This window comes from Suncus etruscus, chromosome 1 (assembly GCF_024139225.1).
Source record: "Suncus etruscus isolate mSunEtr1 chromosome 1, mSunEtr1.pri.cur, whole genome shotgun sequence".
Lineage (NCBI taxonomy): Eukaryota > Metazoa > Chordata > Mammalia > Eulipotyphla > Soricidae > Suncus > Suncus etruscus.
In genome coordinates this window covers 202506617-202534364 of record NC_064848.1, presented here as the reverse complement: position 1 = coordinate 202534364, position 27748 = coordinate 202506617, and the positions used below count along the sequence as shown (strand labels likewise).

General features: G+C 51.4%; 2 protein-coding genes across 3 annotated transcripts in view; one reads left to right on the top strand and one right to left on the bottom strand.

The window, feature by feature from the left end:
• Positions 1 to 357: 357 nt before the first annotated feature.
• C1H17orf80 (chromosome 1 C17orf80 homolog) lies at positions 358 to 10028 on the bottom strand. Of its 2 annotated transcripts, XM_049769542.1 has the most exons (6): positions 9988 to 10012; positions 9569 to 9689; positions 6240 to 7638; positions 2210 to 2317; positions 1741 to 1845; positions 358 to 492 (listed from the first exon to the last, which is right to left on the bottom strand). In XM_049769542.1, exons 3-6 carry the CDS (start codon positions 7609 to 7611, stop codon positions 470 to 472), a joined length of 1608 nt encoding a protein of 535 aa, XP_049625499.1. In that variant the 5' UTR covers positions 7612 to 7638; positions 9569 to 9689; positions 9988 to 10012; the 3' UTR covers positions 358 to 469. The 2 variants fall into 2 exon arrangements, 1 of the variants encoding a protein (XP_049625499.1); XR_007493782.1 differs by lacking the exons at positions 358 to 492; positions 9569 to 9689 and adding an exon at positions 1512 to 1604 and having other exon boundaries at positions 1645 to 1845; positions 9988 to 10028.
• Positions 10029 to 11373: 1345 nt separating this feature from the next.
• FAM104A (family with sequence similarity 104 member A) overlaps positions 11374 to 27748 on the top strand; it is a 20230-nt gene continuing 3855 nt past the window's right edge. The window contains exons 1-2 of the mRNA XM_049769876.1: positions 11374 to 11627; positions 18695 to 18794. Coding sequence (XP_049625833.1) covers positions 11374 to 11627; positions 18695 to 18794 — 354 coding nt within the window. The remainder of the gene's footprint in view (positions 11628 to 18694; positions 18795 to 27748) is intronic.

Genomic DNA, 27748 nt, shown 5'->3' with positions numbered 1-27748 from the left:
GCGACTGACCTAGGATGGGCCAGGGTTCAATCCCTGGCATCCCATTTGTTTTCCCAAGCCCACCAGGAACAATTTCTGAGTACAAAGCCAAGAGTAACCCCTGAGTGCTGCTGGATGTGGCCCCCAAACCAAAATTAATAAATGAATTTGGTTTTATTTTTGGCTACACCAGCAGAACTCAGGGCTCTGCACTTGGGTCTCTCCAAGAGGGATTTAGGGGACCCTATGGTGCCAGAAATCGAATCCGGACTAACCCTGTGCAAGGCTAGCACCCTCCTTTCTGGACTGGACCCTCTCTCAGGCTGTCAGTTATCCCTGAGAATGAAAGAGCTGGTCGGCCGCAGAGACACAGAGGCATTTTCCACATGAGGGGATTGCGACATGTTTATTCTTCACACCCGCCTTCCTCCTCTCCTGGTCATGTCCTTCAGGGCTCTCACGGGTGTCACCACGATGTCGCCTGTCACCCTCACTTTCGCCAGCGCTGCAGCTCTTGGGACAGACAAGAAACTCAATTTCATCACCTGGCTCTCTCTCAGCTCTAAGATGCAAGAAACCATCCTGGGCCCAGCGGGTTCCAGAACAGGAGGAGCAGAGAGGCAGTTATAACCCTGAGAACAATCGTGACTCTGGGCAGTCTGTCTACAGGGAGGTCAGAGGCCGGTCCTGAGGACAGAGGGCCACCCCCTGCAGCAGCCTCACACCTGCAGCCCGGAAAATATCAGAAAGCCTAAATCTCAACTTTTTTGGTTTTGTTTGGGGGGTCACATCCAAGGCACTGACATCATTCTCAACCTGGAAGATAAGCAAAGGGAAGCTCTGACATTTCCCTCTGGTGAGATTGAGTCCATGCCAGTCCCTGTCCTAGTGGGCCTGTAACTTCAACGGTTAGAGGAAGACATGACAAGAAGGCAAGAAGCCTTCAATTACACTGAGGAGCGAGAGTGCTTTTGGGGTGCAAAGTCACTTGGTTTCAGCCCTATAAAGTTAGTAATTGGGTACTTGGGTGCCAGAATAATAGCACAGCAGAGACTGTTTGCCTTGCATGCGGCCAGCTTGGGTTCGACCTTCCAGTATCCCATATGGTCTCACAGGCCTACTAGGAGTGATTCCTGAATGCTGCTGAAGGGTGTAGCCCCAAAACAAAACAAGTTATTAAATAAATAAATTGGGGATTAAAAGTCGCCCTAGGACCCGGAGAGATAGCACAGCAGCGTTTGCCTTGCAAGCAGCCAATCCAGGACCGAAGGTGATTGGTTCGAATCCCGGTGTCCCATATGGTCCCCTGTGCCTGCCGGAGCTATTTCTGAGCAGACAGCCAGGAGTAACTCCTGAGCATCGCTGGGTGTGGCCAAAAAAACAAAACAAAACAAAAAAAGTTGCCCTAAAAAAAGGCCCCAAACTTTGAGGAGAGCAAGACCCAAGTTTGAGCAACAACACAGCAAGTAATAAAGCATTTCTGTGCAAGGGTCCAATCTGGGCTTGATCCCTGAGTATAGCAGCCCAGTGAGGCCCAGCCTGGAGCATTACAGACGGCAGGCCTGGGAGCACGGGAGAGGCCAGTGTGGACTGCAGGGAACCTTAGTGTGTGTGTGTGTGTGTGTGTGTGTGTGTGTGTGTGTGTGTGTGTGTGTGTGACCCCAGGAAGGAGCTCTTGTCCACCCAGGGGTACAGTAGGCAGGAGCCCCTCAAACAAGGGCTAAGTCAGGTCACAGAGCAGAGAGGGGTGGCGGTTCTCACTTAGATGCTTGAAGCTCCAGTTACAGCAGAGGACGAAGTAGCCGGTGAAGAGCATGGAGACGCTGCCCACGCCGCTCTTCATGGAGGCGCCACACCTGACCCAACCTGGGGAGACACGGGGACAGACAGATGGAGGGGGTTAGGGCCGAGGGGTGCGTGGGAGTTGAAATTCTGACAGACACAGCCCTCGATCTTTAGCGCTCTAGGTAAGAACTCGGAATCATTCCCCAGGTCAAACATCCCCAAGTCAATGACGCCCCCAACTTCCAGGACTTTGGGAAGTCAACGGGGGCAGCTCTGACTGGATGAAGCGTTTGTCAATGAAGTTAGCCCCCAATGGGAATTGAGCAGCAGGAGGGCGTTGCCCCGCCCTTGGCCCTGCTCTAAGGCCACTGTGATGCTAAAGGAAGCTGCAGTGTCTTCCCAGTCATCAGGCCCTGGACCCCCATCTCAATGACTCTGGCCTCACCTTTTTGCAAAGCCGCCAAGAGATTCGTGAGGGAGAAGTTGGAGGGGACAAGGTTGGCCGGTTCCAAGCTCCTTAGACCAGTTGAACTTCGTCCCCACTGTGGAGCGACTGTTCCCAAAGAGAAGCCACGGTCACAGGTCAAGGACAGTCACAGCAGGGCCCCACTGTCGGCGCCAGGGAGCGGCAAGGGGCTGCCCAGCGCAGGGGGCAAAGGCCCCTTCTCAAGGCTGACTCCTGGCTCTGTGCTTGAGGTGGGGGGAACCTTATGGGCTGCCAGAGATAATCAAAGGAAAACCGAGACCGGCCTTGTGCAAGGCAAGAGATCCTCCCCCGACCCTGCCCACCTCACGAACTCTCCAGCCCCTGAAACTTGGTAGAATTGGGGTTTACAATCCTCTTTGCTCATAGTTTTTGCACATCAGCTTGGCTTGCTTTTCCTGGTGGGCACCAGCTGGAGCCTACATGACTGCCAGAGCCGGCTGCCCAGCTCTCACACTCAATCCAGGAACTCAAGGGAGATGGGAACGGAAGTCTGAGGCCTTGTCACTTCCTCTGGTCTCAGCCGGGACACCAGGGGATGAAGACAGGCTAGATCATCCCCAGGGCCAAGGATTGAACCTGGGTCCACTGCGTGCATGGCAAGAGCCCTCCCTGCTGTACTATCGCCCCATCGCCTTGTCTCCCCATTTACTTTCTGTAATTGGTGGGTGCCCTGATGGCGGGCACTGTCTTACCCAGGGCAGCTCTGCAGAAAATGCCCCAGAAAGTTCCCTTCTTATGGGCCAGGGCGGTGGCACAGTGGTAGGGCATTTGCCTTGCATGCGGCTGACCTAAGATGGACCCCAGTTCAATCAATTCCCTGGCATCCCATTAGGTCCTTCAAGCCAGGAGCGATTTATGAGCGCATAGCCAGGAGTAACCACTGAGCCCAAAAACCAAAAATAAATAAATAAATAAATAAATAAATAAATAAATAAATAAATAAATAAAGGAAAGAAACAAAGTTCCCTTCTCTGCCCTCAGGACACAAGCAGGGTCCAGGTCTTGGTCCAGGCCCTGGAATCACTTTGAAAGTAGGCCCAGGGGAAGGAAAGGACAAATTATCCCAAAGACTCCGACTCCTTTACACTATGCGTTCCCCCAAACCAAGGGCATCTTTAATTCTGCCAAAGCTCAGTCAAGTGCCTGTTAAAAGTGCCAAGACTCCAGGTACCAAGACAGGCTCCCCCCCCCCCCTGAACTGGGGAACCCACTTACACTGCTGAAGCCAGTAGACATTGGTGAGGGCAAGGCTCTATAGAGACTTAAGTCTCCACCTTCCCAGATTATCCTTAGAGGGAAGTGACCTCGAGCATTAGCCCATGAAAATCCTTTTTCTGAACCTCCCAAGGATTTGTATTTTGGGCTACACCAAGTGACGATGCTCAGGGGTTACTCATGGCTCAGGATACTCTTGGTAGGTTCGGGGACACATATGGGATGCCAGGAATTAAATCCAGGTCAGTGGTATGCAGGCAAAAAACAAACAAACAAAAACAAAACAAAAGAAGCTCTGTGCTATTTATTGCTCCAGCCCCCTCCTTCCCAGGATGGTTTTTAAGGCATGCTAGACGTTGGTTCTATTTTGGGGCCATGCCTGAGGGTGCTCAGGGGCTACTCCTGGCTGGTTCTGTGTTTTGGGGCCACTCCCAGCTGCGGTCTATGGGATTTCTGAGCGCATAGCTAGGAAGGAATAACCCCTAACCGTCACAGGGTGTGGCCCAAAATAAAACAAAAACACTAACCTTGGCGGCTGAAGAGATAACATAGCAGTAAAGTTTGCTTTGCACACGGCCAACCAAGGAGAGACAGGGATTCAATTCTCAGCAACCCGTATGCTCCCTTGTGCCTGCCAGGAGCGATTTCTGAGCGCAGAGCCTGGAGTAACACCTGAGCATTTCCAGGTGTGGTCCAAAAACTAAACAACAACAAAACTGAACCCAGTTTCCCCACACACAAAGCACACTCATGGTACCAACCCTACAAGCGGGATCCTGGCTTAGGGACTTCATTCTTATCCCTGACTAATAAGCCCTGCCCCAGGGACCCCCCCCCTAGAAGCACCAGCCTCTCTGGGTGACCCCATCAGTCTTGAATCCAGGAGTGCATCCTGCATCCAGGAGCACTCACAAGCTGCCTTATCCCAATAGCATACCAAGGCCTCAGATATGTAGATCTGCTCCCAGAGGCTGGTCCCACAGAAGCCTCCCCCACTCAGTCCCAAGGAAGAAAATGGGCAGGAGGGGCCCAGAGAGATAGCACAGCAGCGTTTGCCTTGCAAGCAGCCGATCCAGGACCAAAGGTGGTTGGTTCGAATACCGGTGTCCCATATGGTCCCCCGTGCCTGCCAGGAGCAATTTTTTTTTGGGGGGGGGGCCACACCCAGTGTTGCTCAGGGGTGACTCCTGGCTGTCTGCTCAGAAATAGCTCCTGGCAGGCACGGGGGACCATATGGGACACCGGGATTCGAACCAACCACCTTTGGTCATGGATCGCCACTGTGCTATCTCTCCAGGCCCACTAGGGGCTACTTCTGAGCAGACAGCCAGGAGTAACCCCTGAGCAACGCCGGGTATGGCCCCAAAACAAAAAACAAAACAAACAAACAAAGAAAATGGGCAGGAAACACAAGGGGGGTGGAGGGATTGGATGGAATACAGCTGGCAAGCAGTAGGCCCTGGGTTCAACCCCTACTGCCGCCTGCAGTTTTGTTAAAAACAAAAACGAATCTCCAAAAGAGTCCAGAAGAGCTGGGCAGAGCCTGAGAGGTGCCATCAATGAAGCCCGGCCTAACTGAAGCCCTAACCGGAGCTGACCTGGGTTTGATCCCCGGCATCCCACAGAGATCCCGAACCTGCCAGGAGTGATTTCTGAGCACTATCAGGAGGAACCTCTGAGCACCACACGGTGTGGCCCAAAACAAACAAACAAAATAAAATAAAAACAGGGACAGAGGAATAGCAGAGCGGTAGGTAGGGGCATTTACCTTGCACGTGGCTGACCTAGGAAGACCGGGGTTAAATTCCCAGCATCCCATAGAGTCCCCTGAGCCTACCAGGAGCAATTTCTGAGCCGAAGAGCCAGGAATAACCTCTGATTGCCCAGGGTGTGGCCCAAAACCCAAATAAAATAAAAGCTATTGCAGCCAGACAAATGCGTGGCTGGCTGTCTTGGAGGCCTCCAGTCCCTCAGGAATGCGGACACCTCCTACCCCCAGTCCACTTCTAACCTCAGGGCCACTCTCCCTAGCCCAGTCCCACTGAGGGTTGCTCTCAGCAGCCAAGACTGTCCCCGAAGGCACCACTCTCAGGACCCAGGAGTTCCAGGGCAAGAACATGTACTCCACTCCTATACCCTCAATGCCTGTCTTCGACCTTCCCCATCTCCCATCTCCCAGCACCCCGGGCCCCCCTCCTGAGCCTCCAGAGTTCTTATCCTGTGCCACTCCCCAAATAAAACTTGGGGACAGAACAAAACTATGTCAGGCCCTTCTTTGCGCTGGTCTGTGAGTGTGGCTCAGACCCTGAAGACCATGAAGAGGGCACTGGAGCCTCCCCCCCCCCCACCCTCAGGCACCTGCCACCAGACCCCTTCCTTCCCTATGTCAGGATCCCACTGATATTGCTGTCAGGGGTGGAGAAAAATCACATTCTAGGGAGAAAGCAGCCACTTTTTTTTTTTTTTTTGGCCAAACCAGTTAGGTCCACCCAGACTCCCTGAAACACCCAGGTCTGAAACAGCTCAAGGAGAAAAAAAAAATGAGTTGTTTTGATTTGAATTTGTGGGTCCCACCCAGCAATGCTCATGGCCTCACTCAAGGCTGGAGGAACCTATGTGGTGCCAGGAATGAAACCCAGGTGGGCTTCGAGGAAGCAGGAACCTTCCCTGCTAGACTCTACCTGACACACGCTGGCAGTAACCTGACGCTATGTCTCAAGTGGCAATTTGTCCAAGATAGGGGCTCGGGGAAACTTCCAAGTCACACACCTACCTTGTGAGCGGCTCTCTCCCTGCGGAATGACGAGGTGCGGCTTGAGGGCCACCAAGTCCCAATACTGCAGTTTCCCGGGGCACATACCGAGCCCCAGGTAGGCGGGGTACAGCTCAGGGAGCCACTGTAGGCCCAGTGCGGCTGGGGGGCTCTGCACAGAGGGAAGCTGGGCTGGCTGCGAGGTCAGCAGTCCCCCTGGGAGTGTCGTGGTTTTGTGCCAAGCATCCAGGGAGGGCTCCCCAGAACCTGGCAGCTGACTCAGTGGCGAGGCCTGGAGCTCAGGGTCAGCCAGAGGAAGGTGGGTGTCAGTTTTCTCCACTGAGACAAAGTTCATGGCCAGAGCAACCAGGCTTGGAGCAGAGGCCTGTGAGCCCACCCGCAGCTCACTGCAAGGCAGCCCCGTTGGAAGCGGTGACAAACTGACGCTGTGACCTGCCTCTTGGGGCGTCTGTCCTGGGACTGCCACGTGAGGTGGGTTTTTCCTTGAGTGGTCACATGAAGTAGCCAATGCCACCGCCAGGCTCTCCCGGGCCCCTTCGCCAAGGGGAGGTGGTGGGCCCCTGACTTGCATTTTTATGGGGTTCTCCTGCAGATTAAGACCCGCTGACCCTGCCAAGCCTGTCACACCCAGGAGCACATCTGAGACTCGAGCCCTGGTCTCGCTCTGGTGGCTTGTGACGCTGGGACCCCTGTGGCTGAGATTCGAGGAAGTGTCACGAGGGAGTGTCCCACCACTTGGGACCCGGAGAGCTTTTTCTGGAAGCTTAGGTCCAGGGAGATCCATTGGGTCCAGCCCAAAACAGGTCGAAATGGCTTGTATGTTCTTAGCTACTGTCGAGGAGGACTTTCTCTCTGGAACTGACAAAGAAGGTGCCACGGGCACACGGGCTAAAGCGGCTTTGGGTTTTGAGGGCTCAAGCCCCCTGCGCTCTGATTTAGGCTCAATCTTGGTGGCCTTCCCTGGGGAGGCGCCAGCGTCCTCCCATCTTTCCAGCAGGGCCAGAGCCTCTTCCTGCACAGCCTCCTTGGGCTCAAGATTTTCAATTGCTCGAAAGGAAATTTGGATTCGCTTCCTCGTGTCTCCATCTGCTGCTCCGGTGGTCCCTGATCTTCCTGCGTCTTGCAGAGGAAAACGTTGGGGTGGTCGTTCCGGTTTTTCCCCCATGACCTCTGGATGTTTCCCCGCCACCCCTGCTCTCTGCTCAGAACCATCTTGGGCGGCTCGTTTTGGTTTTTTGGCACCCACCAGAGCCGCTGACTTGGACTGAAGCGCTTTCTGGTCCTCGTGTCCAGCCGGTTTGATGCCCTTACAGTGCGGCAAATGGGACTTTAACCGCTTGAATGGCTTCTTGCAATATGGACATTCTTCCATTCTGTGTGGAAGAGCGCCGTCCTAATCCTAAAAAAGGAAAAATGTGGAATTACGGCAGGTATGGAGTAAAAAAAAGTCAATGCCACTATTTATCTATCAAATATAGACTCACTTGGAAAAAATTGAAACTAAAGGGAATTTAAAATGGTCTGATGTACCCTTTGTTCTTACAGCAATCAAAAAGAGTTCTGGCTCTGTGTTTTATATTAAGAGGTCTTCTACAGGGCTGGAGTGATAGCACAGTGGTAGGGCGTTTGCCTTGCAAACTGCTGACCTGGGATGAACTCGGTTTGACCTGACATCCCATAAGGTCCCCCCAGACTGCCAGGAGCGATTTCTGAGCGACTAATCCTTTGCTGCCGGGTGTAGCCCACACCCAAAAAAGAGATCTTCTAGAAAGCAATCATTACCAAATACAATTGATGTCTATTTTTCGCCCCCAGCATTCCTTATCACTAGGCAAGCCAGCCCTCCAAATTTCAGTCTATTTAATTAACAATGGCTAATGGGGGGCCAGAGTGGTGGCACTGGGCATAAGGCCTCAGTCGGCCTTGCGTGCACTAGCCTCAGGCGAACCACGGTTTGATTCCCCAGTGTCCCTTAAGTCCACCAAGCCAGGAGCGATTTCTGAGTGCTTAGTCAGGAGTAACAGGGTGTGACCGAAAAACAAAAACAAACAAACAAACAAAAAACAATGGCTAATGGACAAAATAAAATGTTCAAATCACCAGTCAGAAGAGAATATGGGGATGAACATTACAGCAGATCAACAAGCTCTCTAAGAATATAAATATATTTTGAAAACCCCTTATACATTTCAATAAAGCATGGCGAAGAATAAAAAGTCAGGTCAGGTTAAATTTAAAGGGTTGTTGGGTATTTTCCTAAATGATATGCAGAAGGCGACTCACGGGGTAAGCAGAAAATACTAGAACATGCTTCCTTAGCATGAAAAAAATAAAATTCTGCTACCATTAAATATATAAGTAGAAGATGCATGTGCACACAAGTACACTTATGTGTAAAGGCATATGAGGCATAGACAATTTGTACATAGATGACACATGGGCCCCATTTTTACTTAAAGTTTATTGGACAATGGAATTGTCCAATTGGACAATTGGAATTATCCAATTGGACAATTGGAATTATTAGCAAATTTGCACCATTTGACACCTTTATGAAATATATTTAACACAACCATAAGGAAAATTATACCAGCTACATCATTTTGTTCATACCCCAAGTCAGGAAGAAGTAGTCTTTAACTCCAAAGTTCAGCTCAAACTTACTTCCTCCTTTTACATTTCTTATCCTTTTGAGAAAGTCCATGTTTACCTTGCTTGAACCTAAATACAGTCCTAAAACCCAGCTCACCCTGGCCTGAGTTATGTCGTGAATGAATTTTCTCTAGACATAATTGTGCAAATGCTATCATTTTTACAGCCCCTTCACTGAGAATCTTTTTTTTGGGGGGTAGGGCACACCCAGTGGCACTCAAGGGTTACTCCTGGCTCTGCATTCAGAAATCATTCCTGGCAGGCTCGGGGGACCATATGGGATGCCGGGAATCAAACCTGGGTTAGTCCCAGGTGGGCCCCATGCAAGGCAAATGCCCCATCACTGTGCTATCACTTTGGCCCTGGAAATATCTTTTTGTTTTGTTTTGTTTTGTTTTTGGAGCCACAGCCGATGATGCTCAGGGGTTACTCCTGGCTATACGCTCAGAAATCGCTCCTGGCTTGGGGGACCATATGGGACGCTGGGGATGGAACCATGGTCCGTCCTAGGCTAGCACAGGCAAGGCAGACAGATGCCTTACCCCTTGCGCCACCGCACCGGCCCCTGGGCATATCTTTTGACACCGCATATAGACTGTCAAAATGTGAGTCCCTAAATGCATTTACCAAGGGAAAAATCCTATTAAATCCATTTTGAAATCAACCAGCTCACTCACGGGATCTCCCATGAAGTCGGGCAGATTAAGTTTCCTATCAACGGACCTCACACAAATTATTTTCCTTGGGGGTTTCTCGTCAACATTATAACAAACGTCACCCCGAGGGCCGTTTCTGTACCTGACACCACCCAGTTCACGAGCCAAGGGCTAGACCAGCAGCGCGCGTGCCTAGCCAATTCTCCAAGGCCACCTTTACCTGTCAAGATCTCCCTGTGCCTACCTGGAAACGTCTGCCTAATCGGCTTGATATGCTTCCTTACTGGATTGGGGACCCTTTCGCCACTGACCTGGCAGAGCTCAGGGCACCCTATGGGGTGGCCGGGGAATACAACCAGGGTCAATCGGGTGGATGCAAAGCAAGCACTTTCCCGGGCTGCTCGGTCTCTTCCCCTAGCTCCCGGTTCTGCTTTTCTTACCGGAGTTTATAAGATGGTAAATTTGGGGTTCTCCATGCTTGGTGCAAAAGGATTGGGTACTGCTTCTGTGCAAGTCGCAAGAAAAGCCAAGAACCAGGGAGACAGCCTGCATGATTGGAGGAGCGGGGGGCATCGGGCTGAGCCTCCTGCAAACCTAAATCGTTAGCCCAGGGCAGCACCCCTGCAAGGCTGCAAAAAGGGCGAGCCACGACTGCATGCCCTGCGTCCACCGAAATGCAGGGAGCAGGAAGCCTGGAGCCAAATGCACCCACCTAGCAGCTCCCGGCAAGGCTGCAGAAAGGGGAGCCACAACTGCATGTCCTGCATCCCCCTGTAAAGGAAAAGTTTCCCCTGAGTTTCCTGACTGCCCTGATCACCTACCCCCTTCACAATTCTGGGAACTTGTAGACCCAGTTCCAGTGTAACTTTCTTTCTGTTCCTAAATGGTTTTAACCTGGTCGTGTTAACCCTGTAAGCTTGCACCTGAACCTTGCAAAAATGTGATGGAGCAAATGCCAGATGTCATGGACTTCCTAAAGCAAATCTACTGTAACTTTCTATTGTTTGAAATGCTATATACAGCTTGTAAGCTCATGGCTGGGGGCTGGCAGTTTCTGGCTTATGCTGGATTCTAGCACAGCCCCTGCATATGCTTGTACGAAAATAAACCCCCTGCTTTTGCATGAGACTGTGGTCTTGGTGTCTTTGAACGGCGCATCATTTTCCTGGACTTAACACCCCAAATGCAGGGAGTTTGGAGACAAATGCACCCACCTGACAGCTCCCCTGCAAGGCTGCAAAAGGGGGGAGCCACGACAGCATGCCCCGTGTCCCTCAAAATGCAGGGAGCCACGACAGCATGCCCTGCACCCCCCCCAAAATGCAGGGAGCAGGGAGCCTGAAGTCAGATGCACCCACCCCAACGCCCTCTTCTCCCTTCCCGGCCGCCCTCCTCCAAGTTGCATCTCCCTGCTGCCTTGCACATGCCGCAGCCTCACCTCTGCACGACCCGGAAATCCGGGCCACCGGGACCACGTGACTGTAATTTCCGGCCCCCGCGGCTGGCCGTCTGCGCCACTGCCTGAGGCACCTCCGTGACAAAAGCACACAATCCCGGCTACCTCACAAAGCGTCCAGTCCCAGAGTGGCACCTCAGGATTATGACGTCATTGGTTTGATTTTTTTTTACACCCCGGTTCCGAGTCCCCGTCATCAAACCGCGCTCCCCGGAAACAGGCGAAAGCCGAGGCCACCCTCTGCTGAGGTCCTTCCTTCCTGGAGCTTCGCGTCGCGCCGCCCGCCGTAAAAGAAAGCGAGGGAGGCCCCGTGGGCGGGGCGTCGCCACTGCGCAGCCGCGAGTGGGCGGGGCCTGTCACCGGCGGCGCCATGGGGGGGCGCGGAGGAGGAGGAAGAAGAGGAGACGCCGGAAGTCGCGGCGGGGCTACGGGTCCCCCCGAGGGTCACTCCGCGCCGGCGGCGTCGTCCACCCGAGCGGCGGCCGGCGTCAAGGCCCGACGGGGTGGGCGTGGCGGCCGCCCCCAGCCCGCGCCCGTCGTCGCCTCCCGGAGCCGGAGTCTTGGGGCGCCGCCGCGTCGCCCCACCCCGCCACCCGCTGCCATGAGCGAGCGCCTCCGCCCCAGGTGGGACCGATCGCCGGGGGGCGGACTTGGGGGGCTCCGGCCCGGCAGGGGTGCCGAGTGGGGGGACCCCGGCGCGACCCCCCCCAAGGCCCCACTGGGATCCGATCGGAAGGGACAGAGGGTGGGGGGATGGGAGGAGGTTTTCGGGTGTCGAAGGGAGGTTTCGTTCCCTCCCCCTCTCCATGTCGTGCCCCCCCCCAAGGTCAGACCCCAGGTCTGGGCGAGCGGGTATTGGTGTCTCCGCACCCCCATCCCATCCCCTCCCAGACCTCCCCTCCAGACGGTTGGGAGGCCCAGTGGTAGGAGGAGCAGGGGCAGGCCTAACTAAGCAGGATTCCAAACTGTTTTGGGGGGGTCATGGAGACGCCCCCGCTGTCTGTTTCTTACACACACACACATACACTATGTGTGGTGTCGTTTGACAGGGAGCGTGAAGACACCCTCCTTTGCTGTCTGTTTCTTACACACACACACACACACACACACACACACGACCTGCAATCACACACATATACACACACACAGGACCTGCAATCTCACACACACACACACACACACCCAGGGCCTGCAATCACACACACACACACACAGAACCTGCAATCACACACATATACACACACACAGGACCTGCAATCTCACACACACACACAGGACCTGCAATCACACACACACAGGACCTTAATCTCACACACACACACAGAACCAGTAATCTCTCTCTCTCTCTCTCTCTCACACACACACACACACACACACACACACACACACACACACACACGACCAGTAATCTCACACACACACACAGGACCAGTAATCACACACACACACACACACACACACACACACACACACTCAGGACCTGGATTCATGTGTTGAGGGTGTTGGTATTCGCCTGTCCAAGGCGGAGAAAAATGTTGGTTTTGGTGGTAAAAAAAAAAGAGAGAGAAGAGAAAAATGTTGTTTTCTTGCTGTTTGGCCTCATTTTCACCCGGAGAAAAGGGAGGGGAGGAGATTTACTGGAGATGGGTGGGGGTGGGGGGGTCCCCCAGGACTTGACCAGATCAGATTTTCCTTCCAATTAGGAAACTCACACCTGCCAGGTGGTGGGAGTTTGAAGGCCCCTTAGAGTGTGGCTGTGTGTGTAGCTGTGTGTGTGTGTGTGTGTGTGTGTGTGTGTGTGTGTCGTGAGTGTCCGTCTCGTGTGTGTGTGTGTGTGTGTGTGTGTGTGTGTGTGTGTGTGTGTGTGTGTGAATGTGATGTCTGTCCGTCTCTCCCACCTATCCTCCCTTCTGTAATGAGATCTGGGGAGTCTCTGCGGTCTCTCCCTCCCCCCTCCAGGCCTTGGTGGTCAGCTCTGGGGGTGATCGGGCCACAAGGACCCTACCATGGAAGGTTCAGCCCTTCTGAAAGTCTAGAATTCCTGTCTAGGGTTGCTGGTTTGAAACAAGGATAGTGGGGTCACAGGGCCTTCAGTAAGAAAGGGTGGATGAAGTGAGAGGTCCACTGGCCAGCCTGCTGACTAGTCAGGAGCACGCATGTCCCATAGGGACAGTACAGTGTGCCTTGACATACCACTCACTGGTACCAGTGGTGTTTTTTGGGGGACTGGAGGTGCCAGAGCCCCACATCCTGCAAATACATGGGGTTTGTCCAGAGCCCTTCCGATGACCCGAATGTGCCTTTTCTGGTAACTTTGATCGGCCTGAGCATGTTTATACTGGTAGCATCGAAGCCCTAAAAAAGCCCTTTGATTTGGGTGGGGGTTCCTAGCTCACCTCTTCACCCCATCTCACACCCTTATTGGGGGTACAGTGGCTCGACTGCTAGCTCTAGCCAGCTCAGTCCTTGCAGCTGGGGGACTGCCCTGTTTCGGGGTTGGTTCCCCACTTGAGGTTGGTCCAAGAAGGTGGTTTTTCACATCCTCTCCCTTGTATTGGGGTCATCCTGGAAAAGCCGTTGTGGGGCCAGAAAGCTCGGTAACCAGCCACAGCTGAATTTTGTTTTTGTTTTTAATCCTCTATTGTGACTGACTTCGTTAAATAGGAAAAACTTTTTTTCTGTTCCTTTTTTTTCCCCTCCTAAGTTTGAAAGCCACCCAAGTATTCATACGGGAAGAAAAGCTCAGATTTCTTCCCAGCCCAATCGAGGATGACAGGAAGCTTGGGGAGCAATGAAATGGGCCCAGCCCTGCTTCTGAGTGATAGGCTAAGACGTTAATCTGTAACTAGATGGCTGAGGGGGACCATTTATTAATTATAGGGTGACTGGTTAGAACCTGGTCTGTGGCGTGGAGAATGTCAAAAGCTGTAATCTGGCTGATGGAGCAGATAGGGTTTTAACTGGGGGCAGTGCCTTTGCCAATTATTAACGATGAAAGGAATGTCTCAGAGAAGGACTCGGTGGTGTGGGAGGAATCATGAGCACCTGCTAGATAGTTGCTGCTCACCCATCTTCTTTCTAGAACCTTCTTCTCTCCTGGCCTGAGAGCTCCTTCTAGTGCTGGGAACTATTTTAACCCCTGACTTTCTCCAAGCTGAATTGAAGTCTGCAGGTTCCTTGGTGGTGTTGCTTTTGTGCCTTCTTTCTGCGCTTTCTTATTCTCTTTGCCAGAGGGATGTGTTTGCCCCCCACACCCCCCTAGATCTAAAAGAGGAAATTGGAAAGTTCGGGTCAGGCTCTTCGTTTGGTTAGTGACTCAGCAGCCCGAAGCACCATCAGCTGTTGGCACATTGATTACAGAGACTGGGGAATCTGTCAGTGAGTGCGTTTCTCTTTGGGTGTCCACCGGTCTCCCCCTTTCCCATGGTCCCCTGCACCCTCTTGACAGGGTGGCACATCTTCCAGCAGCATTCTCTTGTTGTTAGGAATAGAGGAGTAGTTTTTTATTTCAGCTCTACAGTAGCACTTAATGACAATCAAAATAACAAAAACCGGGCGCCCATCTGCCTGGCAATCTCCCAAGTACTTCCAATGAACAGGCAGAGAAGGCCTGATTGCCCGGGACCTTGGAAGTTTAGGGCCCAGATGGACCTCCTTTTACAAACTGTTGAGGCTTCAGATGTGGGGACTGTTGGCTGCTTATCATCAGCTCAAAATCACCTGATTTCTTCCCTGGTTTGGGCCAAGTCGAGAGGCCGGATCCATGCTCAGCCTTCATTTCGGGTTCGTCTCTGGTGGGGGGCATTGGGCTGGAATTGGGCTTTTCTCACATTCCTCTCAACTCAGTCCTTTCCAGAAGTGGGTTTTTCTCCTTTCCTGAGACTGTCTGTTCCGAAAGTTTGAACCTTCCAGAGGCTGGAGAGAGAACAGGCTTCACGGTCCCAGCACCACTGTGGTTCCTGAGCACCACTTGGAGATGGTGCGAAACATTGGAGGAAAAATAATTATATATATTTCTATATGCTGCTTTGTATAAATGGGCCTCTGCCCAGCACTGCCCATGAGAAATTTCTATATTGAGGGCTGTTGAGTCCTGAAACTGTGACTCAGATTTGACATAAGGTAGATTAGAAATTTTATTTAGTTGACTCACAGGTGGCTGAGGGCTTTCTTCTTGTTGATGTTTGGTGTTAGGGTCACACCTGCAGTGCTCAGGGGTTACTCCTGGCTCTTTGCCCAGAAATAGCTCCTGGCAGATTCGGGGGACCATTTGGGATGCTGGGATTCAAACCACCATTTGTCCTGGGTCGGCTGCCTACAAGGCAAATGCCCTACCACTGTGCTATCTCTCCGGCCCCAGCTTTCTTAGTGATATTTGGAGATAATGGTTTGGGTGACTTTAAAATTTACATATATAAATATATTTATATATATTTGAATTTATATATGTATATTTTGGGGTTTTTTTTTGGGGGGGGGTTCACACCCGGCAGTGCTCAGGGGTTACTCCTGGCTCTACGCTCAAAAATCGCTCCTGGCAGCCTCAGGGGACCATATGGGGTGCCGGGATTAGAACCACAGTCCTTCTGCATGAAAGGCAAACGCCTTACCTCCATGCTATCTCTCCAACCCCAGGGTTGTTTTTTTTTTGTTTGTTTGTTTTTGTTTTTTTGTATTTGGGTCACACCCTGCAGCACTCGGGTTACTCCTGGCTCTATTACCTCCATGCTAATTCTCTGGCCCTATATATGTATATTTTAAGACTTATTTGTTTTTTGGTTTCTTTGGGCCACACCTGGTGGTGCCCTGGTGGTGCTCAGGGGTTAGTCCTGGCTCTATGCTCAGAGTTCATTCCTGGCAGTGCTTGGGGGACCAGTTGGGATGCCGGGAATGAACCCTGGTCAGCTACATACCAGTCAAACTCCCTCCCTGCTGTGCTATTGTTCCGGCCTCTTCAAGTTATACTTTTAGTTTTTCTTTGGTTTTGGGGTCATACCTAGCAGTGCTCAGGGATTACTCCAAGCTCTGCACTCAGAAATTGCTCCTGGCAGGCACGGAGGATCATTTTGGATGCCAGGAATCGAACCCAGCCATCTACACGCAAGGCAAACGCCCTACTGCTGTACTATCATTCCAGCCCCTAGAGTTACACTTTTGTTTTTTGTTTTTGTTTATTTGGGTCACACCCGGCAGTGCTCAGGGGTTACTCCTGGCTCTATGCTCAGAAATCACTCCTGGCAGGCCTGGGGGAACCTTATGGGATGCCGGGATTCGAACCACAATCCTTTTGCACACAAGGCAAACGCCTTACCTCCATTCTCTCTCTCCAGCCCTAGAGTTACACTTTTTTTTTTGTTTGTTTGTTTTTTGGGCCACACCCAGCGTTGCTCAGGGGTTACTCCTGGCTGTCTGCTCAGAAATAGCTCCTGGCAGGCACGGGGGACCATATGGGACACTGGGATTCGAACCAACCACCTTTGGTCCTGGATCAGCTGCTTGCAAGGCAAATGCCGCTGTGCTGTGCTATCTCTCCGGGCCCTAGAGTTACACGTGTGTGTGTGTGTGTGTGTGTGTGTGTGTGTGTGTGTGTGTGTGTGTGTGTGTGTGTGGTTTTTGGGTCACACCCGGCAGTGCTCAGGGGTTATTCCTGGCTCCAGGCTCAGAAATTGCTCCTGGCAAATGCCGCTGTGCTGTGCTATCTCTCCGGGCCCTAGAGTTACACGTGTGTGTGTGTGTGTGTGTGTGTGTGTGTGTGTGTGTGTGTGTGTGTGTGTGTGTGTGTGTGTGTGTGTGTGTGGTTTTTGGATCACACCCGGCAGTGCTCAGGGGTTATTCCTGGCTCCAGGCTCAGAAATTGCTCCTGGCAGGCAAGGGGGACCATATGGGACGCTGGGATTCGAACTGATGACCTCCTGCATGAAAGGCAAACGCCTTACCTCCATGCTATCTCTCTGGCCCCTAGAGTTACACTTTTAACTGACTTGTTTACTGCAAGGTTTAGAAGTCTGTGTCTCCTCCCCCCTCAGGACACTTGAGTCTTGAATCTAATGCTTGAAATTTTGTCTTGCTCCACGCCTGAGAACTCTTGGCCTGAGAAAGACCCACAGGTCTGCTCTTTTAACCTGAACGTTCTTAGCTGCTTGTGCTAAAATTTCAAAGTCCCCGTCCAGAGACAGGCCTTGTAATCCTAGCTGGGGTGGCCAAGACACACTGGTTCATCTGTCCCATAGATGCGTTTCCAGCCCCACATGGTCTGGAAACGCCATTGAATACTTGAGAGGATTTTTAAGGGGAGTTCTTGCTGAAGGTGACAGTTGAGGAGATGTCAGAAAGGTGCAGAGGGGCGACCATTACCCTCTAATGCTATTATTTCTGAGTAGCTTCATTTGTCTAAGGATTTGAAGAAAATAGGCAAAGAAAACAAAACAAAGCAACCGCCCTTTTCTTAGGTATTACTACACAGAGGGGACAAAATTGGGTAGGTTGCAGTTATATTTTCATGTTAACTGGGTGGCATTTGGAAAGTGTAGTCATTTTAGAGTCCTGCTTTGTTGTTGTTGTTGTCATTTTATTTATTTATTTATTTTTGGTTTGTTGGTTTTTTGGGTCACACCCGACAGCACTCAGGGGTCACTCCTGGCTCTACACTCAGAAATCGTTCCTGGCAGGCTCGGGGGACTATATGGGATGCCGGGACTCGAACCACCGTCTTTCTGCATGAAAGGCAAACGCCTTACCTCCATGCTATCTCTCCGGCCCATGTTGTTGTTATTATTTTTAAAAAAGTTTGGGCCAGGCCCGGAGAGATAGCACAGCGGTGTTTGCCTTGCAAGCAGCCGATCCAGGACCTAAGGTGGTTGGTTCGAATCCCGGTGTCCCATATGGTCCCCCGTGCCTGCCAGGAGCTATTTCTGAGCAGACAGCCAGGAGTAACCCCTGAGCAACGCTGGGTGTGGCCCAAAAAACAAACAAAAAAAAAAAGTTTGGGCCACACTCAGGACCATGAAGTGCCAGGGTCTGAACTCGGCCTGTCTTGCTGTCTGGCCCCCTCCTGTCTACTCTTATTTATTCCCATGGGGCTTTTTGAACCATCAACTGCTTCATGGAGCCAGAGCCGTACAGTAAAGAAGGGTGGGTGCTGGCCTGGCACACGGCTGATTTGGCATCTCGTAGGATCCCCTGAGTACTGCTAGGAATGATCCCTGAGTGCAGAGCCAGGAGTTACCCTTGAGCATCACCAGGTATAACCCAAAATAAATAAAGAAAAGAAAAGCATGGACTTCCCTTGTAAATAAAACTACCAGGCCGCTTCTAAAAGGTTGGTGGCACCGTGTCTCAGCCTGACTTCACTGCTGCTCTTTGATGGTTTAACCCTTCCAGTTTCCTGTGCACTTGAGACTTGTAACCTATTGTGCTGTCAAATGAATTCAGTTTTTTTTCAGATCCGGTGGCAAATTTATGTCTTTTTGTGGTTTATGGTTTTTTTTTTTGTTTTATTTTGGGGGAGCTTCCCCTGACAGTGGTAAGCCTTATTCAGGTCTGTGCTCAGGGGTAACTCCTGATTCCACCATATGCGTTGCCTGGGATAAAGCAGGTGTTGGCCTACCATGGATTATCTGGCCCCCATGATGTATAACTTTGAAAAGTGTCAGTTGTTTAAATTTTTTCTCTCTCCTGTGATTTCATTTTAGGAAAAGAAGAAGAAATGGCAATGAAGATGACCACCATCTTCCACCTCAGACCAAACGAAGTAGTCGGAATCCTGTCCTTCATGATTCCTGGGACACAGAGGTAAGGAAGTATGGCCTGGGTCTGTCCTTTCCACGACTTGTGCTAAATAATCCGTATTCCTCACCAGACACTGATTCTCTGAAGACAGATCTTACTTATTGCATTTTTCTCCCATTGTGAACCCCTCTTCCCTGGTGAAGTGTATGTGACTGAACAGATTTCATCCATGTAGCCCCAGCGTTTCAGTTCCTGGCTGTTCCCTGGACCGTGGGAAGCCCATTTTCAAACTTCATACTTGATATCAGTGTGGATAGATCATACTGGTCACATGACAGACGAATCTGTTCTTGCCTTCATTCTTGAGAGAATAGAATCTGACCTAGAACCGCACTTTCCCAGAAACCCAAATGCTCCCCCACAAGAACAAAACTGGTCTTCCAATAGTTTATAAAGCCATCCATTCTACCAAAGCACATGCTGTTGCTTTGGCAATGCACATCTTTTGGGGTTTGTATTTTTAAAAACTCCCCACAGTGCTCAGGGCTTACTCCTGGCTCTGCATTCAGGGATCACTCCTGGCGGGGCTGGGGCAAATATAGGGTAGGGGGGATTGAACTTGGGTCAGCGTTATGCAAGCGCTTTCCTCACTGTACTATCACTCTGGCCCCAGAAAGACCCATCTTTAAGAGAAACTAAGCATTCAGAATAGTGTATGTCAGTGCATGTGTGTAGATGTTTGGAAATGTGTGATTATGTGCCCATGCCTGTGTGTCTTTGCTTCTTCATTATGTGCCCCACAGTTCCTGTGGGAGTTGGGAGCCAGGGTAGGAAGCTGAGAGAGAGGGAAAGGACCTCTGCGGTCTGGTCTCCCACAGTCCATTCCGGAAGGAGAATGTGCCCGGTACCTTTCACGGTGGGCAATGGGTGCCTGCGGTGAGTGAGCAGCGGCCACTTCCAACCCTCGCCCTGGGGTTGAAGTCACGAGTCTGCTCCCTCCGCAGTGCCCGGCCTCCCCCTCTCATCTGGTCTTGCTGCGTTCTTTCTGGAGAAGAGGTTCTGGCCTAGATTGGCGCTTGCCCACACTTGCCCCCGAAAAGGGGAAAGAATGAGTAACTCACAGAGGCCAGTGCTCACTCAGGAGGCAGTTCACGAACACACACACAGTAGCTCATTCTAGAGGAGACGAGCTTCTGCGCTATCTTCCCCTCCCAGATTGTTCCTGTTGTGCTTTTCCTCCTTTGAACTGAGTGACCCAGAAGCAATTGAACTTGGGGTTAAGGTGCTAATTAGGCTATCTAAAGGATGAAAGCAAAGCAAAAGCTCTCGTGAACTGAAGATAAAACTGATGGAATTTTCATTTTTAGTTTTAATTTTTCATCTTAATTTTTCATCGGAATTTTTCTGTTGATCCAAAGTCTTGAGTCCTGCAGGCCATCAGTGTGGATGGTTATCTTACTTGCAGCCATGCAATTCTGATTTCTGATGCAGGAATCCAGAGGGTCGTTTGATCTTAGCTTTTTTGGTAGGAATCTTTCCTCTCATATCCCCATTTTTGGGGTTGAACTTGATCAGACTTAGAACATTATAGTTTTAAGTGCACAGCACTAATAGACTCAGTATCTTCTTACGCAGTCAAATGGCCACTAGTGAACATCTGTAAATAGTTGGAAGAATTTTTTCCCACTATGGGGAGGACTTTTGTTGGGGGGATGGGTGAATACGCCTGAAGCAGGGGGTGACATGGGGATTAAGAAAACAGGACATGGGGCCAGAGAGATAGCACAGCAGTAGGGTGCTTCCCTTGCAAGCAGCCGATCCAGGACGGACAGTGGTTCAAATCCTGGCATCCTGTATGGTCCCTCATGCCTTCCAGGAGCGATTCTGAGCACAGAGCCAGGAGTAGCCCCTGAATGTCATCGGGTGTGACTCAAAAACCATAAAAAGAAAATAGGACAGGACTGTTGCAGTAGCACAGGGTAGGATGTTGGCTTTGTACATGGCTGACCCTGGGCCAACCCAGGTTCTATTCTGGCCTCCCATATGATCCCCTGAGCCTGCCAGGAGCAATTTCTGAGCTCAGAGCCAGGTGTAACCCTGAGTGCTACTGGGTGTGGCCCCAAAACAAACAAACAAACACAAAAAAAAAACGAACCAAAAAACAAGATAGGGGCCGGGAAGGTGGCGCTAGAGGTAAGGTGTCTGCCTTGCAAGCGCTAGCGTAGGACGGACCGAGGTTTGATCCCCCGGCATCCCATATGGTCCCCCCAAGCCAGGGGCGATTTCTGAGCACATAGCCAGGAGTAACCCCTGAGCGTCAAACGGGTGTGGCCCAAAAACCAAAACCAAAAAAACAAAAAACAACAAGATAGACAAGCTCGGGGTCAGGGGCTCCCACCTCATGGACTGAGAGCCCCAACTGTTCACCATGTGCAGTATGTATTATTCAGTGTCAATCAACATGGGAGGAAAGGCAGTGCTGTTAACAGTTCAAATAGCTCTCTAATGCTTAACCAAACCTAGGTGTAGATCTTTACGTCTCAAAAGGGGTGTGTGAAGGGAAAAGGAAACGAGGGCAAAGTCTCTGTGGATTGTCTTCCTCTGGGAGACATAGCAGACAAGAGTGAACACAGGATCCTCAGAGGCCTTTGCTGATGCCTGTATTCAAGTAACTCTAATTAAACTTATTTATTTCTCGGATATTTTTATATGTAAAGTGGGGGACAGAGGTGAGAGAAAACACGATAGCTGCAACCCAGGAGCTCCCATGTGCAAAGCATATTTGACCTACAAAACTAGGACTTCTCTTTGTTTTGTTTTTGGGTCACAACTGGTGGTACTTGGATTACTCCTGGTTCTGTGCTCAGAAATCACTCCTGGCAGACTCGGGACCATATGGGATGCTGGGGATTGAACCTGAGTCAGCCATGTGCAAGGAAAATGCCCTTCCTGCTATACTATCATGCCAGGTCATAATCAGCATTTTTATATTTTGTATTTTCTGTATTTTTGATGCTTGATACTACTAATAAAAAAAATGTCGTTTAGGGGCCAGAGAGATAGCATGGAGGTGTAGTGTGTTTGCATGCAGAAGGACGGTGGTTCAAATTCCATTATCCCATATGGTTCCCTGAGCCTGTCAGGAGCGATTTCTGAGCATAGAGCCTGAGCGCTGCTGGGTGTGACCCAAAAACAAACAAAAATTGTCATTTAAAGCCCTTTATTAGGGGGCTGGGGAGAGTGTACAGTGGGAAAGACTTTTGCCTTGTATGCAGCTGACTCGGGTTTAAGTCCACAGCACTGCATATGGGTTCCCTGAGCCCTACCAGGAATGATCCCTGAGCACGAAACCAGGAGTCAGCCCTGAACACCACTAAGTGTGGCCCACAAACAAAAAACAAAATTCCGTTCTCAAATTGCAAGTGAATCAGATTCTTGAAGATTAGTTGTTTTTCACTTGTCAACATTGATCTGGATTCCATCTCTGTGTCTTAAACTTCCTTGTGCCCTGGCATTGCTGAAGAAATTGCAGGGATGCTACTTACAACCTATCAACCTGGGGCCGGAGAGATAGCATGGAGGTAAGGCGTTTGCCTCTCATGCAGGAGGTCATGGTTCGAATCCCAGCATCCCATATGGTCCCCCGTGCCTGCCAGGAGCAATTTCTGAGCCTGGAGCCAGGAATAATCCATGAGCACTGCCGGGTGTGACCCAAAAACCACAAAAAACAAACAAACAAAAACCTATCAACCTGTCGTGTGTGCCCACCCCTCCCTCCATCATCTTATTACTTGTGCAAAGAACTGCAGCGGTTGGCCCGCTGTCTCTATCTGCCCCTGATAGTCCAGCCTGGACTGTGCTTTTCAGATGCTCTGGGTGATTTCAGTCTGTCTCAGGAAGCTGAGTGAGCTCACAGGACCTGGCCTTTCCATGGTGACCATTACCCTTCGCCTTCCTGACGTGACCCAGGCCCACACCCAGAAGGGCAGACTCTTGTGCAGGCAGTGGCAGGGCATTAACATGTAATGAGGTCGAGCGAGGCTAGAGAGCGAGAGAGGGCAGGTAGGGGAGCACTGCTAAAATGGAAAGTTCAGCTTTGAATAATTGAACCTGCTGAGGCCCCGACCTGAAGGTTCCAACCTGCTGAAAGCAAGAGGGGCCTTCACTCCGGATGCCCCGGGACAACGTAGCTGCGGTTTGGTACCAGTGGGCCCATTTGTTGCTTAGTCGTGAAATGATCCCTTAATTCGAAGGGGAAAATCCAGTGGGGTCAGAGCCATAGTACAGTGGAGAGGGTGTTTGCTTTGCACGTGGCCAACTCATGCTCAAATCCCCCAGCATCCCATATGGTCCTCCGAATACTTCAAGGCTTGACCCTGGAGCACAGGATTAAGCCCTGCGTACTGTCAGGTGTGGTCCCTAATAAGCCAACGAAACAAAACAACTTTAAAAAAAAAAAAGACAGATGGGGCAGGAGAGATAGCACAGCAGTACGGCGTTTGCTTTGCACGCAGCCGATTCAGCGGTGGTTCGAATCCTGGCATCCCATATGGTCCCCCATGCCTGCCAGGAGTGATTTCTGAGTGCAGAGCCAGGAGTAACCCCTGAGCACCGCTAGGTGTGGCGCCCCCAAAAGAAAAGACAGAAGAATCCTGTAACTTCCCTGCAGGACTTAGATGATTTTAGAAATTATTTTTCTTGTAGCTTGAAGAACTTTTCGAAGGTGTTTGTTTTGACTTCTGAGCAAGAGGGGACCGTCCTTCATGATTGATTTTCCATAGCTCCCTTTGCTCCTAAACACAATCAACATTGATAAGTCCTGGGAAGCGAGATGTGGCATGTTCATTGCCCTCTGCAGCCAGCTGCCAGCACATCCTTTCAGTCTGTGTAGAGATGGTGCAGGCAGACCAGGTTTTCCCCTAGAGCCTAAAGAAAGTGAGTGACTCACCTGGGAGCGGCTGCAGGAGAGACATTTCATCAACTTGTGCATCTGTTCTGAGTCGTTATTTATTTAGTTTGCTTTGGGGCCACAGCAGTATCATTCAGAGTTTACTCCTGGCATGCTTGGGTATCATTCCTGGAAGGGCTCAGAGAACCCTGTGGGAAGCCAGGGATCAAACCCGAGTCAGCTGGCATGCAAAGCCATCAGCCTCCCCTCTGCTGTGCTTCCTGCCCCAGCTCCAGGTGGTTTTTGAGGAGCCCCCATGTGGAGGGAAAGTTTGGAACCCAGAGAAACAGTCTCCTACTCAGAGGAGCACAGTGGTATGGAGGTGTGGGCATTGTGACCTGTTGGAGAGCTGTCCACTCATGGCTGGCACAGCCCATGACTTGCTGCCTGAAATGGCGTTGAGGACTCCACTGTGCCCGGTGTGGCCGTGGAGGAGAAATTTCCTGCCCCGGGCATTCAGCTGGCAGACATGTCCCTAAGTCACTGCCTGAACATGGCGTCTGCTCTGGCCTTTTCGTTCCCAGGAGAAGGGGTGAGGTGAGGAAGTTGGTGTTTCAGGGTCCTAAGAAATTGAGTTAAAGACTGAGTGGGATGTTTCTCAGTGTCCAAGTTTTATAGACCTGGAGCTTTGGAATCCTGTTTAAGTTGAGACCCAGATAATTGATGTGGGATTGAAAAATTTGGATGTATGGTATGTCTGCCTATGTGGCCTCATGCTTCAGTAATCCCAGGCTCTATGGAGTGAAGCCCATGAACTGGCCTGGCAGTGGCTGTGGAATGTGACTGGGGAAGCTGGAACTTTTAAGAAGTCTAGGGCATCCCATATGGCCCCCCATGCCTGCCAGGGGCAATTTCTGAGGAGCCAGGAGTAAACCCTGAATGCCCCAGGTGTGACCCCCAAAAAATAACAAACAAAAATAGAAGTCTGGGGATCGGAGCAGTGGCGTAGAGTGGTAAGGCATCTGCCCTGCTGGCACTAGCCTAAGACAGATGCAGTTCCATCCCCGGCATCTTATATGGTTCCCCCAAGCCAGGAGGGATTTCTGAACACATAGCCAGGAGTAACCCCTGAGCATCACAGGGTGTGGCCCAAAAACAAACAAACAAACAAAAAGTCTGGAAGGGCTCACCCTTCTTCCGAGAATGCTTAGCCTCTTAGCCCTAGAGCACACCTGAAGATTTTGTTGTTAGGTGTAAAGCAGGAGGTTAGGCCATTGGCTTAGCGGCAGTTTGTGCTGTTAGATGCCAGGAGAAAGTGTTTTCGACACTGTGGATTCTTCTGGGCTGTTGAAGGAGACGAGGTGAGACACGATCAGCTACCTCGGTATGGAAGAAATGGAGACCATGTCATGTGCTCTAGCTTCATCTTAGGGAAACTGGGGCACAGAAAGGCTGTGTCTTTCAGTCATGGTTGCTGGCATCTCTATTCCGTGGTACTGGGAAGTGGTCCACTGTCAGGCAGACTCACAGTCCCACTTTGGAGTGTTCTGAAATTCCAGGGTGCAGCTGGAGAATTGGGGAGTCTGTTCAGCAGTGGGATGGGCTTCTGCCCCCAGGAGGGGAGCAGTCTCTGAGTGAGAGTTCCACAGAGAAGAACTCAGGACCCAAGAAGAACTGAGGGGAGGTGACAGGAAGCTGGGACTAGGAGAGAATGAAATCACTGTTGGACCACTTCTCTGTAAAAGGCATGTGGGCCGGTATTTAATAGATGGCACCTACGAAGCAGAAGGACTCCATCGGGAGTGCTCCTCTTGGGGGGGGTTATGTGGTACAGGAAAGAAGTCATGTTTTTACCTTGAGTGTAGACAGGAGACCCTTGAAGCTGGAGACACAACCTGGAAGGTGCAGTTAAGGGTGAGGCCAGGCCTCCAGTTTGTGCCCAGTGTGAGCCCGATGGGCAGGGGCAGGAGAAAGTTCTCAGCCTTCCCACCCACTGCTTCTCACTGTTGCTTTGAGGCCACATCTAGTTATGCTCTGGACTGAGTCACTGCTGGTGGTACTCTGGGGCCCATCTTGGGTGCTCAGTCAGCTGCTCGCTAGGCAAGCTCCTTCCTTCCCAGCTGGCCTGTCGCCCCAGCCCTTGCCTCCCTTTTATCTCTGTTCTGCTGCCTGCCTGCCCCACTTCTTTGCCGCATCTGCAGCCCGAGGCCTGAGCTCTGGGCTGGCGTCTCTCCCCGCAGTCTGGGCTGGTTCTCTGCCAGCCTCTTCCTCCCCTTCCTCCCTGCTAGCTCTGCCCTGTACAGCCACTGGCTGACTGCTCTTCTCCTGCCCGGCCAGGGCCAGCTTCCTCTCGGCTCTGAGCTCTCCCTGCCTGGCTCTTTCGTTTCTGCAAACATCCTGAGTTCACCTCTTGCATTTGCCAAGCGCTGGGCTGGATGCGCTCACGGGCCATCTGCTGGGATGTGGCCTTAGCGGGTACTCTGGGGTGCCGCACCCCTCTCAGGCCAATTTCCCCGGCCTCTTGCTGGCTGTGTTGGAAAACTCCCTCCATGACTTTGCTCATCTTAGACTTCTGGATGTTTCTTGCAGAGATCCAGCCCCATGCCTGCGTCTTTGCTCCTCACCCAGCCCTGCACAACCAGTCACAAGAGGTTGTTGTCAAATTTGCCAGCCTGCTCTGCCTCTCACAGGCTTGTCCTGGCATAGACCCAGCCACACCCCACTGTCCACTACCATTGTCACCCCCAGTGGTTCTTCCTGTGTTACTCTGGTACTCATTTAGGAAACTCACCCGGGGATGGGAGACTGGGCAGTTGGAAGGGCACTGGCCTTGCTCACAGCTCACCCCAGTTGGATCCTCAGGGCTGCATGTGATCCCGGGGTCACTCCTGTATAGAGCCCGGAGTAACTCCTGAACTCTGCTGAGTGTGAGCCTGAAACCTTAACTTAAGTCAGGGGGCCACATCCTCATCTAGGCGCCCTGCCATGGCTCCCCCAGTGGAGTCCCAGCCACTCACACTGCTGAGGGTCAGTGAGGACCTCGGACTCTCAGCCCTGTGCCTGGTACCCGAGCACACCACACAGGATGCTGCCACATTGCCCACCGAGGTAGGTTTTTTAAGTCGCCCCTGAGAAATGGGGCTGGGGCCCAATGGCAGAGCTGGTCCTATGCCTGGCACCACAAACAGGGAAAGAAAGTTGCCCATGTAGGGTATAGCATCACACTCATGACCTGGAGTTCCGAAGACCACCTGGGTCCCGAGGCTTCGCTCACCCCAGCTTTCCTCTACATCTTTTCTGCAGGCTTTTGTTTGCGGAGAGAAACTTAGTCTGGTCCAAGGGACCTTTGTGTCTCTCACGCACCCCACAGAGCCCACACAGATGCCTGCTGGAGCTAAGCGGGTCAAGAATGGTTTCTGATTTGGGTGAAGGGGTCTGCTGAAAAGGTAAAAAATGATTTTCAAAGCCAGAGTGATAGCACAGCAGATAGGGTGCTTGTCTTGCAGGTGGCCGACTCAGGTTTGATCTCTGGGATCCCATATGGTCCTCTGAGCCTGCCAGAGGCAGGTTTTTGGGCCACATCCGGTGAAGCTCAGGGGTCACTCCTGGCTATGTGCTCAGAAATCGCTCCTGGCGTGGGGGACCATATGGGACACCAGGGGATTGAACTGTGGCCCATCCTAGATTAGACGCCTACTGCTTGCACCACCGCTCCAGCCCCATGATTTCTGAGCATAGAGCCTAGAATTAAGCCCTGAGCACTGCCGGATGTTGCCCCAAAACAAATAAATATACAAAAATCTCCAGGAAGCTCTGGCAGGTATCAATATGTGGTGATGGTCTTGAAGTCAGTGGTAGTTAAATTTCTCAATTTCATTTCATCTGTTTTGTAGCATTGGGAATAAGCCTACGGCCCCACATGAACCTGGCGTATGGTTCTTCCCTGAATCCATTCCCTGGACTCTCGATTTTATAGTAGATTTTTCTTTTTTGTTCTTAAAAATGTAGGGGTTTGAGGAGTGTGTGTGTTTTAAGTCACATCCCCATGACCAACCTGTTTGCTATGGCTTCCTTGCTGTGGGCGTCTTGTCAGTCCAAGAAGGCAGGTCCTGCTAGCATATGGCTGTGG

Excerpts from the sequence above, each read along its gene's own strand:
- C1H17orf80 (XM_049769542.1), bottom strand. The coding sequence starts at position 7,611 with ATGGAAGAATGTCCATATTGCAAGAAGCCATTCAAGCGGTTAAAGTCC. Across the intron at positions 2,318-6,239 it reads GGGAGAGAGCCGCTCACAAG|TCGCTCCACAGTGGGGACGA; the intron begins GTAGGTGTGTGA and ends CTTTGGGAACAG. Across the intron at positions 1,846-2,209 it reads CTTGGCGGCTTTGCAAAAAG|GTTGGGTCAGGTGTGGCGCC; the intron begins GTGAGGCCAGAG and ends GTGTCTCCCCAG.